Consider the following 13,370-nt stretch of genomic DNA (forward strand, 5'->3'; position numbering starts at 1 on the left):
CGTTAAAGGAATAAGGTGATTTGTATCTTACATTGTAATGGTGCCCACCAGTGACATCCCATATTGTGAATTCCTGTGGAGGAGAATCCCTGGTGTCATTGTCTTGTTGTCAGCCTATAAATTTAATCCAGCTAAGTGCTGTAGTGTCACTGAAACCCACTGGTCTGTGCCTGGGGCTGCATGCTTGTCTGACGCATTTGCTCCCATGTTACTGTGTGGCAAAGGTGAACTGAAACACCTAGGGGAAGGCAGCTAGCTGTGGAGTGTTAATAATTGCTGACAGATTTGGCAGTTCATAAAGTAATGATATCATTCAGGACGAACTAATAAATAAAATGGCCTTTTAGTCTGCATTAAATATAATTTGCTAAAACTGTATTCTATGTGATGAACAAACAATGAGTTCCAAATTCCCTTTTTATTGCACCTAAAAAATACACCGTTAAGATCCCACATATATTTTTTGAGGCATTTGCTTCTCTTTGCCTCACTCTCTTTCTGTGACTTTTCCTGCGACCCAGATAAAGAAATATCTTGTGTTCTCGTGCTCCCTCTCCTGGTCTTTTCTGTCTTTCAGCCAGAGCATAGTCCTAGAATTGTGCACCACCCAGGTGGGGGCCTGGGCATATGAACAAAGAAGCCAACCAGCACAGCAGTGCTTGTTATAAGATCTGGGGGGACCAGAAACGAATTTCCTTCTTCATTTTTTGCAGTCCGGCTTGACTAAGTAAAAAAGGGCCGTACGGTGCAGAAAAGAAGCATGCTTGGCATCCTTTCTGAGAAATAAAATGTTCTGCAGAAAAACACACACACACAAACATTATAATAAAAAAACACCTGATACTATGTTTTCGAAACTATGCCTCCCCGGAGATATACAAACGCATGTATAAATGTGCCCAATCTGTTAATAGTGCTAATTACCTAATTATCTGGTCAGGTACAGTCATAAACCCCTTTGACATTCTGTTCCTTCCATATGCTAGATAAAGTGTTCTAATAATCTCGTCTGTGACTGTATGCTCTGCCCGCCAAGAGTCAGGAGGTGGAAAGATTGTCAAAGGCTGCCGGTGGCGCTTCACTTTAGGGCACAAAACTGGGAACAGGGCAGTGCCAGGCCCTACCTTGAGGTGGCAGGACAGCACTGTCCTTACTCCTCACGAGGGAGGCCTGTATTTCACAGGGCCTCTTTTGCCCTTCACATCCTCTGAACTCTGACCCTGCCCACCTTTTTTCTCCTGTTGGAGTTGCTTCTTAGATGCTTTATAATTTTACCTATTTATCTTACAGTCTTCTTTTTTCCCCATTTGACTTCCTGAAATGCCTTCTCTGCTAACTCTCTCTGTGGTCTTTCCTACTTTAGTGTGGAAGAGGATTTTTGTTTTTTCCAAGCTGATCTAAAAGACAGTCATCCCCCAACCCCCACCATCTAAAATTCTCTTACTCTAACTTAGCAGGTTAAGGATGAACCAGTTTTGCTCACTCAACTCACCCAGCCTTCATTTCCAAGCCAGCTTGCAGGCTTTTCTCGCCATCCTGCAGTTCCAGCAGGACTGGTATATGTGTCCTCTTCCATCTGTTTTGCTCCATGGTTTTCTGAGCACTGTCAGCCTCTTCCCAACAGAGCGTTTCTCTTCCTATCATGTCATTCCCTTTTATGAGCCCTATTTGAAGCTTCATTTAGGTGGGGTGGAGGGCACTGGTTTCTCAGGTTGAGAAGGGTGTTAATCCCAGGTGCATATGGCAGAGCCTTTCCTAAAAAGCATGAGGCTGTTTTTGACATCTGCCAAGGTCAAGGCCACAATATTTGGAGGACAAAGGCTGACTCCTGTTGGTGCTGCACTCTCTGTCTCCCACCTGCTCCCATCCAAGCGTAGTGGTAGAGTGGTGGCAGCCCACATCTGTCCCTTGTCTCTCATCTTCTGTTGCACCAGAAGTCTCAACAATGCATAGGTCACATCAATTATTCTCCTATTTTATATACCAGTCATACATTGTGAGTTCCTTCAGGAATTCTTACCTTCTTAAGACTACATTTTTGCTGGGCGTGGTGGCTCACACCTGTAATCCCAGCACTTTGGGAGGCTGAGGTGGGCGGATCACCTGAGGTCAGGAGTTCGAGACCAGCTGACCAACATGGAGAAACCCCGTCTCTACTAAAAATACAAAAAAATTCGCTGGGTATGGTGGTGCATTCTGTAATCCCAGCTACTCGGAAGGCTGAGGCAGGAAAATCGCTTGAACCCAGGAGGCGGAGGTTGCAGTGAGCCGAGATCACACCATTGCACTCCAGCCTGGGCAGCAAGAGTGAAACTGTCAAAAATAAAACCTATATTTTTAAGACAGATTCTTTTTTTATTATTATTTTTTGAGACAGAGTCTCACTCTGTCACCCAGGCTGGAGTGCAGTGACACAATCTCAGTTCACTACAACCTCTGCCTCCCAGGTTCAAGCAATCCTCCTGCCTCAGCCTCCCAAGTGGCTGGGACTACAGGCATATGCCACCACACCCAGCTAATGTTTGTATTTCTAGTAGAGATGGGGTTTCACCATGTTGGCCAGGCTGATCTCGAATTCCTGACCTCAAGTGATCCACCAGCCTCAGCCTCCCAAAGTGCTGGGATTATAGGCATGAACCACTGTGCCCAGCCCAAGACAGATTTTTAAAACTACGTTTTTTGCTTCTTCCAAGTTCACTTCAGCATCCAGCACAGTAAATGCTCAAGTAAATTTTTTGCATTGATTATTTAGTAACATTTATGCAAAATGCCTCGTATGTACGCAAAATACTTATGGCTTTAGCACTTCTATGGTCTAATGATGTTTTATCAGTTTAACTTTTCTTAAATACTATCATCCAACTAGCATGAAAACGTGACCTTTTGTTAATTCTTTCTAAACATATAATGTTATTGCCATCTTTAAAAAATACACTTCCATCACAATGCAGATTTTTAACAGATTTTATTAGAATTTATGCAGAGGACATGTAAGAAGTGTAAGACTTGGTCCTTGACTTTGAGGAACTTCTAATCAACACAGGTCCAGTGGAATATTCAGATAACAATGCAAAACAGCCCTCCTGTGATTAAATGCCCAAACTAGTGGTCTGTAAGCAAGTGCTTATTGTCCAGGTCATAGAAGGGAGGGTCCAGTTTAATTGCCACCTCCTTTGCCAGGGTTTCCCCTGGCCCTTTCATTCCACATTGATGGTTACCATCTTCCCTCTCCTCCACGGTTTTCATATGTTGGAATTTTACATTTGGAATTGGTGAAGTAGAGTCAGCAATGCATCTAGGCAGTGGTCACAGCTTGAGCAATGCTAGTAAGTCAAAGAAAAGGCTAGGAGCCGGGCTCAAGAGGATAACTGGAGATGAGACTGAAAAGGGAGTAGATTTGGGGGAAATTGGGAAGGCCGGGCAGAAGAGAATCAAGTTTGCTTTATAAACCAGGGAATAGCTGCTTGAAACATAGTCCATGTCAGAAGCATTAACTCGGAGACTCTCCAGCCTCCCTTTGATTGACTATCCAGAGAGATCATGGAGGGGCAGGAGAGAGGAGAGATGGCATCATCAGAGAGGAGAGTTCATGAACACAGAAGTGGGGTATAAAAGCAGTATTAGTTTTCCCTTTTGCTTTGAGTCTCTGTATTTTTACCACAATGGTGCCTCTACCTAGAGATTCTTAAGCCCAGGCCTCCCACGCTTGTTAAAGAAAGAAATGGTGATGCCATCCAGACACCTGCTAGCTTAGTTGAGATTTTCAAAGCTACACTTCTCTGGGAAGGTGCCATTAAACTACTGTAGATGAGCTCTATGAATCCTCCTTCCCATGAACCAGACATTTCTTGCTATAATAGTGCAAGGAAACTGGAGGGCTTGTTTTTCATTAAGGTTTCTGATTTGCAACCTCAGTGACTAAAACTCCATCAAAATACTGTAACACCCGGGGTGCTCTAGGTGCTTTAACTCACATCCTTAAAGGTATACTCAGAAATAGTTTGATTCACCCAAAACAAGAACACCTGGTGTTCTTGAGACTTGGTGTTTGTCAAAAACCAAAGGTTCATTTTCAGGAAGTTTGGATATCTTTATTTTTAGGAGAAAAGGTGTTTTCCCAGTTATGAGCTATAAATAATGAGGTCTTTCATAACGGTTCCAAGCCATGTTCAAAATAGATGGCCCAGAACAGCCTCCAAGGTACCATTCTGGAGCACCTGTGACTTACTTCCTTTTCTCACAATCCCCTGTGTTAATGTGAAAAGTGTGTTTCAGCCCCACAGAAACTGGACACAACCAACCAGTCATTGTTAGAAATTTCTTTCTCCCCTGCCTCGGCATCTCTGCTGCTGCCATTGTCAAAAATAGGACCCTACCGGCCTATAATCCTAGCACTTTGGAAAGCCAAGGAAGGAGGATTGCTTGAGCCCAGAAGTTCATGACCAGCCTGGGCAACAGAGTGAGACCCCTAACTCTACAAAAATTAAAAATAAATAGGACCCTGCCTTCATGCGCCAGCAACCTGAAGTCCTGGATGCACTGCTTTTCCCAGCAAAGGCTTGCTCCTAGTCGCTGTTGATGTCATTTGTATGCCTGGAACCCTGGTGCCCTGGGGGAAGCTGCAGGACAAGAACCCAATGGCTTCAGGTAAAAATGGCACCCATGGCCTTGCTGATAGATGGTGTTGGCTCCCTTTTCATTCCCTCCCTTGACAGACAGGAATAACATATAGAAAATATTCAAACTCAGTTAAGAAGCAGGGAGGGGAGTGGGTGAGTGACAAACCTGACTTCATGCTCCAATTCAGGGGCATGGGTGTTGGATCGTAACGATTTCTGCATCCCTAAGCGCTACAGAGTGGTCTGTTCTATCTGGGAGTCCTGTAGCTTCAGGGCAGCCATTGTCCAATTCACATATGGGGTTTTGTGTTAATGGCTGCTGTTTAAATCCTCACAGAGCACAGATGGTGCCTGCATTGCATCAGCATTAACTGTTCTCCATTGGCAGAGCCCATTGCAGAAACACAAGAAGGGAGGAGAAATCAGAAGTATATCATCCCTTTGGCAAAAAGTCTGGTTTCCATATATGATTTTTATCCCAACTTACTGTACAGCTTTGAGTAGCCCAGTCAGCATATCTCAGCTTGTTACATGATGGTTGGTAAAGGACTTAGATGAAAGAAACTAAAGACCGTAGAAATACTATCATTGCTGCTGTATCAACCATGCTGATAAGGCATACTCTGTAGCTTTGTTCCTTCTGTAAGCCACAGTAACACCATTTCTATTGCCAAGGAAAGGGCTCTGCTTGAGGAACTGATGCATATATCTTCAGAATTTTTAGTACTTTTCTCTCAAATGCCTTTCAAGTATATTACCTACCTACATGTCTTTAGCTTGTCCCTATTTATTCCTATTTTGCAAATGAAAGGGACAAATGGCAGCAGGTATCAAAGTCAGATTGCTTTCCCTGCTAAAGACCAGTGGGCCTGCCCGGTAGCGCCTGGGTTCTCAAGGCTTTTGGAGGATTAGTGGTGTGTCAAGCTACTTGCTTCCAGAGGCAAGAAGAAAATCATATTTTCCATAAGAGACGTGTGATCTGTCAGTTCTTCAGTTCTGATTTCAGATGGAAAATATGACTTCAGTTCTTGAAGAAAAAATTCCCTGACCAGGTATGACAGATGTCTTCAAATATGTGATGGATTGTCATGTGAAAGAGGGATTCAAATTGTCTGCTTGCCCAAGTGGGCAGTACTGGGGCTAGCGCAGTTTAGTTCAACTAATAGTTATTGAGAATCTAGGGTGCACAAGGCACATGCTTTCAACTGAAAGTGATGGAGTGGGGAGGAAGAGAGAAGAATATCTTGCTTAACTCATAACACCAATTATGTCAGAACCCAGCAAGTTTGATATTGGTAGGAAAGTAAAATATTTGGTAAATCATGGTATAAATCAAGAAGTTACAGTCTCCCATGTCTATTCATGGTTGAAGCAGGAGTAATGTAAAAATGGACTTGGAGATTATTGCCACAGTGATAGAATTTCTCAGAGAATCCAAGTAACCTGGTAAGCAGAAGGACATCACATTGAAATATGGCTATGGGAAGGAATTCCATATTCAAAATAAAAATGTAACCACTGGAAAGACAAGCAGAGCAAAAAGTTTATCGAGGCCAGTCACTGTGGCTTATACCTATAATCCCAGCACTTTAGAAGGCCCAGGAGGGTGGATTACTTGAGGTCAGGAGTTCGAGACTAGCCTGACCAACATGGCAAAACCCCATCTCTACTAAAAATACAAAAAAATTAGCCGAGTGTGGTGGCACACAGCTGTAATCCCAGTTACTTGGGAGGCTGAGACACGAGAATCACTTGAACCTGGAGGCAGAGGCTGCAGTTAGCCGAGATTGTGCCACTACATTCCAGCCTGGGTGACAGAGTGAGACTCCATCTCAAAAAATAAATAAATAAATAATTATATCCAATAAGGTCTGTAATCTAGAAATATAGGGCAGGGGCCCTCTGAAGAGCACTGGGAGATTAGAAGAGAGAGGAGCAAAATTGATATTGTAGGAGTTTATGGGTCCTATCGTCAGGATAATTAAAGGTTCCATGTTCCTATTCCCATGTACAAAATTAGGTCAAATAGCTCCCAGAATTCTCCTTGGCCAGTAGATGAATACCTGAGTGGTTACTGATTTGCCACCTTGGCAATTCCACCTTCCAGAAAGTAGAAGATGCAAGGGTAGAACTGCTATTTGGGTCATAATCTGGCTAAAAGGAATTAACAAGAGTACACATGAGAGCATCTTTAGAAGAAGCGTCAGTATCATCTTAAAAAACATGATAGTCGGGCCAGGCGCAGTGGCTCAAGCCTGTAATCCCAGCACTTTGGGAGGCCGAGGCGGGCGGATCACAAGGTCAGGAGATCGAGACCACAGTGAAACCCCGTCTCTACTAAAAATACAAAAAATTAGCCGGGCGCGGTGGCGGGCGCCTGTAGTCCTAGCTACTCAGGAGGCTGAGGCAGGAGAATGGCGTGAACCCAGGAGGCGGAGCTTGCAGTGAGCCGAGATCGCGCCACTGCACTCCAGCCTGGGCAACAGCGTGAGACACCGTCTCAAAAAAAAAAAAAAAAAATACGATAGTCAAGATTTTGTACAGTCCAAAATATTTCAAGACCTTTTGTATTGTTATTTTAAAAACACATAAAATTTACCATACTTTTTATGTGTACAGTTCAGTAGTGTTAAATAAGTTCAGTACTCCTAAGTATTCACATTGTTGTGAAACAGATCTCCAAAACTGTTTCATCTTGGAAAATCTAAAACTCTGTACTCATTAAACAATTCCCCCTCTTTTTCTTCCCCCTAGCCCCTGATAAACGCCATTCTACTTTCTGTTTCTATGAATGTGACTATTTTTCAATGCCTCATGTAAGTGGAATCACACAGAAGTTTCTTTTTATGATTAGCTTAATTCACTTAGCATAATGTCCTCAAGGTTCATCCATGTTAGAACACGTGACAGGATTTTCTTCCTTTTAAGGCTGAGAGTCCATTATATGTGTCTGCCACATTTTGTTGATCCAGTCACTCATTAACAGAAATTTGGGTTGCTTTCACTTCTTGGCTATTGTGAATAGTAAGTGTACAAACATCTCTTCAAGACCCTGCTTTGGATTCTTTTGAAAATATCCCCAGACCTGGGTCTGCTGGATCATATGGTAGTTCTATTTGTAATTTTTTTAGGAACCTTCATACTGTTTTCCATAGCAGTTGCACTATTTTGCAATCTCTTCAACAATGCACAAGGGCCAAATGCAGTGATTGACACCTGTAATTTCTGCCCTTTGGGAGAACGAAGCAGGAGGATCACCTGAGCCCAGTAGTTCAAAACCAGTCTGGGCAACATGGGAAGACTCTGTCTCTACAAAAATAAAAAATTAACCGGGTATGGCAATATGTGCCTCTTGTCCCAGCTACTTGGGAGGCTGAGATGGGAGGAGCACTTGAGCCTGGGAAGTTGAGCCTGCAGTGAACTATGATCGTGCCACTGCACTCCAGCCTGGGTGACAGAGTGAGACCCTGTCTTAAAAAACAAAAACAAACAAGAAAAATAAAAAATAAAAATAGTGCATAAGGATTTCAATTTCTCCACAGCCTCACTGACACTTGTTACTCTGTTTTTTTGGTAGTAGTCATCCCAGTGGGTGTAAGGTGAGATCTCATTGTAGTTGTAGTTTTTATTTCTCTGACAATTAGTGACATTGAGCATCTTTTCATATATTTATTGGCTATTTGTATGTCTTTGGAGAAACGTCTATTCAAGTCCTTTGCCCACTTTTTAGTTGGGTTATTTTATATTTGGCTGTTGGGAGTTGTAGGAGTTCTTTCAATGAGAGTCTTTTACATAGGGGTTCTTTATATATCAACTCTTTATTAGGTATATGATTTACAAATATTCCCTCTCATTCCATGAGTTGCCTTTTTACTTTGATTGTGTCCTTTGATAGAGTCAGATTTTAAGTTTGATATAGTCCCATTTGTTCATTTTTGCTTTTGTTTCTTGTGCTTTTGGTGACATATCCAAGAAATCATTACCAAGTCCAATGTCATGAAGCTTTTCCCTCGTGTTTTCTTCTAGAGTTTTATAATTTTGGGTTCAAGACATTTTTAAACAGGTTTTTATGTTAATAAGAAACAGGTAAGCCGGGCACGGTGGCTCAAGCCTGTAATCCCAGCACTTTGGGAGGCTGAGACAGGCGGATCACAAGGTCAGGAGATCGAGACCATCCTGGCTAACACGGTGAAACCCCGTCTCTACTAAAAAATACAAAAAACTAGCCGGGCGAGGTGGCGGGCGCCTGTGGTCCCAGCTACTCCGGAGGCTGAGGCAGGAGAATGGCGTAAACCCGGGAGGCGGAGCTTGCAGTGAGCTGAGATCCGGCCACTGCACTCCAGCCTGGGCGACAGAGCCAGACTCAGTCTCAAAAAAAAAAAAAAAGAAAAGAAAGAAACAGGTAGAAATAATGAGTATGTGGGGAAAGATGATTCAGGAGGGCTAGGAATGCCCAAAACAAAGTTCACATGAGGACCCTTTTCTCGAAAAAGGGTAAATTGTGCCAGCAGTTCTGTTTCATTCAGAGTTTTATTTTAAACACTGGAAAAACACGAACAACTATGGGAACATGTATGGAACCACAAATAAGGGGTTCAAGAAAACTGAAGCCCAAAATGAGTGGAGACCTTTCAAAGAGGACCACAGAAAACAAAAATGAATTTGTGGTTCTCTTTGGAGCGTAAAGATGAGGAAACCAACAGCTGCTCGTTGGGGCTGACTGTGTAGTACTGAGGACGGCAAAGAGCCCAGAGTTAATTTTGTATTGTGCGTCAAGGAGAATGACTGAATCAATGACCATAAGACTGAAAAGTGAGAAAAAACTTGGAAAAGGGAATGGAAACCCTAGGTAGATGAACAAAAAGAAAATGCTAAGCTCCCAGACTGGATGAAGTAAAACCACCAAAGAGGAATAGTAGATATAATTATGATACAACTTGTTATGGTCAAAATATTTCAGGGACTGTGGAGCCAAGGAAAGCATCAAAAGACTAGAGATCAGAAATTTCATCGTAATTTTCAAAACAAAGACAAGAAAGTGGGTCTTTAAAAATTTGACTGAATAGCAGTAATAGGAATGATTTCTGAATATCTAGGCAAGTATACACTCTTGGGTCAAAAATTTGATTTTGCAAGGTTAAGATGGACACATGGCTTATCAGTAGCAGATACTGGGAGGAAATAAGCTCAGAGATGTTAATTGTAAATAATAAGTGACAGTGAAATCTGAGCATTTCTAGAAAATAGAATATAGACAGAGAGAGGTGATAGTTTGTCCTTTGTACCAATGATTGGAGCATTTATTCAATCTAGGTATCTGCCAGGGGTGTAGTCACAGGCAATGTGGTTCAGAGGAGAGTAACAAGGAAGGTATAAGAACTCATAACTGACTAAGCCAAAACTTCCATTCCTGAAACTTAACATGAAGAACCATTAGAAGGTGCTAATGAGGGGCCAAACTTCTCATCACTGGAAGCCTTCAAAAATGTTTTGTATTTTCTGGTTGAAGATCAAGTGGTTCATAGTTGGTCTGAAATGACTAGAGGGGTTGAGAGGGTGAAACCAGACCTTGACTCAAGAAAATTCTGGCCTAGGAAAATCACTGGTTTCTGGAATGGGGAGAGGGTAGTTTAAAATGGAAATTAGGTAATTTTTTCTAAATCTTTTTTTTAAAAATAATCTTCTTTTGGAGGCAGTTTTTCAAATGAAACCATAAACCTTGATGCAGGTTTTACTACTTCATTACCAGTGAGTGGGATGCTTTTCACTTTTATTTTATACTGAAAAACGTGAAAAGTTACTACTATTTCATATCTATTTTAAGACCTACACTTATATTGAAATTAGATTTTTAAAAATTATTCTGTGAACTTCATTTTGTAATCTTTCAGAAGGGAGACTTTCTGTTTTCACCGTATGCTTTTAGAGTAAATATGAATATAGTTCCCTGTATCTGTATCATATATGACTTTTGCCTGTCACTAACCTAGGAAATATAACTATCTATACCTGAATGGGAAAATTACAAGTGCCACATATGAAGGAGGTGAGATGAGATGGGCAAAACCACCCAGTTGGAACGAAGGTTCCACATACCCGAGGTATCACCAGTTCTCAGGAAAGACAATATGGAATGTTTGCTTTTGGAACCTTCTGTTCTCTCAACCTTCTTCTCTCATCTCTGCAACAACCAAAGAAATATCTAAGGGGCAGTTTCAGCCATTATATAGCCCCATGATCATTCTGAGCCGACTGTCACGGATAGGGGACACGTAACGCTCCCCCTCAACATCAGCTTCGTCCGACTGCCGTTCCACTCTGGAACGAAGCTCTGGTGCCATGTGGCACGCCGCCAGAAGGGCATTTCTGCTTTGTCTTCTAGATTCTAAGGACTGATACTTAGCTGAGCCTGATAATTTACCAAATCCCCATGCGGTAAAAGGGCTTCCTAGGATTTGCAGAGTTTCATTGAGCAGGAAAGGGACGCAGCAGTTATCTTCATTCTTCAGGAGGAATCCAGACACTAGAAAAATAGAACCAATTGTGAGATTCACCTTTTACATACGGAAAGATGTACTGCATCCAGTTGGCCAGACTTCTTTGGATAGAGCTATATAAAACGGAATATTTTGGAGTAATAAAATTTACAATAACATGTTTCCATATGAAATAGCATTTCTTTCCTGGTTCACTTCAGAGAAACAGCAACAGGTAGAAAGGGAGCGTGAGAGTTGAACTCTGCGGTCGGAAGACTTGAGTTAAGCCCTGGCCAGGCAGCCCTGTGACTTTGGGTAAATTCCTTCACCTTTCTGGGCCTTGGCCTCATTGTCTGTAAAATGGATTATTAAGTCAGGGAACCAGAAACCATGCCAGGTGTTTCAAATAGAGGGGCTATAAAACAGGAAATTGGTTACACAAGTGTTAGAAAACTGGAAGAACAGAAAAGGGAAGGAGAGCTAATGATGAATGACCACAGAAAGTATCTACCACTCCTAGGGCTGGAGGGGATGAAAGGGACCTGTGAGCCTGATGGAGGGCTGGTGCCTCAGGAGCTGCAGCTGTGGGGCAGACAGCCCCTTCCAGACACTCCACCACAGAGTCAGGAATGCAGCCACTTCCAGAACACACCACCAAGGAAGGAAAGATAAACAGAACAAGAGACAGAAGGAGCCACAGCATCTTCATGCCTCCCACCTTCTAAGGTCCCCTGCCTGTGCACCTGTTGGCAGGTCCGATAATAAGTCAGCCAGCAAAAGAACCTAGGAAATGGAGTTTATGAACTCCCAGCCTCAGCAAGAGGGAAATAGGAGAAGAGTGGATGTGAGTCCGAGAGACAATAGTAAATAACCAACATGTGAGTTTATAACATCAAACTAAAATTCAGTCAAATAATAGAAGTCAAAATTAGTAGGTGGTAAGGACTATTTCAATTTTCCAGTTATGTTGTATTAAGGTAGTTTAGCTGTATTAAAGCAGTGTTACAGAAATATACACAGAGAGAGTGGTAATAGTGTTGCTTCTGGCCTCAACAGTTTCTGAATAATTTTTTTTTAGATTTTTTTTAATTAAAAAAGTTTGTGTTGAGTCATGATTTAGGAAAAACTACATGTACATTTCTGAAAACCCTGTGACAGGAGAAATCATAGCAAAAATGTGGGTTATGGTAGGGTCTGTCCTCAAGAATTCCTGAGAAGAATTGCAGGGAGTCTCAGTCTGTTAACTGATTCAAGTCATGACTCTATCATGGGGATTCGAGTCAGGCCTTTGCACACTGAGCCTACATGATTTTCCTTTTTTTACTAACCAAAAAGTACCTTGGTGGGCTGACGGTGTTTTTCAGCCCAAAGTTGAAGTCAAATGGCATTCCACTGTTTGACCTCTACCCTGGGATGCCATCACCCCCTCCTCAAATCAGGGAGTCCGTTTCAACTGCAGGGGATAGGTAACGTGTGTGTGTGTGCACGTGCATGTGCGTGTACTTGTGCATGTGTGTGTTATTGACAGGGTCAGCTTCATGAGCATAAAAGCTGTGCAACTAATTGCACAGGGCCCCATGCTCAGAGGGGTCCTGCACTTTATTTAATGTTCTCTTGTCACTCTTGAAATTCTTAATCTCTGAACAAGAGGCTTAACATTTTCATTTTGCACTAGGCCCTGCAAACCATCTAGCCAGTTCTGGTTTTGTGTTAGGGGAGGGCAATTGTGAATAGAGGACCAGGAAAGGTCTCAGTGAGAAAATGCATTTGAGGAAAAGCTGGAAGATGATGAGGGAGTGAGACATGCCTTTCTTTTACTTATTCTGAAGAACTCCCACTCAGCACTTGGCAAGTGTTACCTCCTCTAAGCAGCCTTACACTAACTCCCTTAGCAGTTACTGCTCTAGCCCTGTCCCCCCAACACCCTGCAAATACCTCTGTTATGTACTCAGGTGACACTGTAAACATTTATATTGAACATCTGTCTCCCCAGTCACCTTGTTAGCTCCTTGGAGAAAAAGGTGGTGTTTTATTCATATTTGTAGCAACAGCAATAATACTGGTTGTTACTTAATGCCAGATCCTGTTCCAAAGGTTTTACTACAAGGCAGACACTGTCAGTATCCCTGTCTTACACTTGTAGAAACTAAAGCATAGAAAGGTTAAGTAACCAGCCCAAGTGACACAACTGGTAGATAGCAGAGCTGAGACTTGAATCCAAGAAAGTGGAGTCCCCAGACCTTGCATACTACACAGTGAGTGCCTAGAGCATCGT

The 13,370-nt window shown here is 42.4% G+C and overlaps 1 protein-coding gene across 13 annotated transcripts in view; it reads left to right on the forward strand.

Annotated features, from left to right (window-relative positions):
* Positions 1 to 13,370, forward strand: part of LOC105496587 (BTB domain and CNC homolog 2) — a 368,815-nt gene that overhangs the window by 323,371 nt on the left and 32,074 nt on the right. The window contains exon 1 of one of the 13 annotated variants that reach the window (XM_011767158.2): positions 1 to 4,647. This exon is cut by the window's left edge and continues 37,085 nt beyond it. The exons of the other annotated variants lie outside the window; for them this stretch is intronic. Coding sequence (XP_011765460.2) covers positions 4,579 to 4,647 — 69 coding nt within the window. The 5' untranslated portion in view covers positions 1 to 4,578. The remainder of the gene's footprint in view (positions 4,648 to 13,370) is intronic. 13 annotated transcript variants of the gene reach the window in all.

Source organism: Macaca nemestrina, chromosome 5, assembly GCF_043159975.1.
Source record: "Macaca nemestrina isolate mMacNem1 chromosome 5, mMacNem.hap1, whole genome shotgun sequence".
In the NCBI taxonomy this organism is placed as follows: domain Eukaryota; kingdom Metazoa; phylum Chordata; class Mammalia; order Primates; family Cercopithecidae; genus Macaca; species Macaca nemestrina.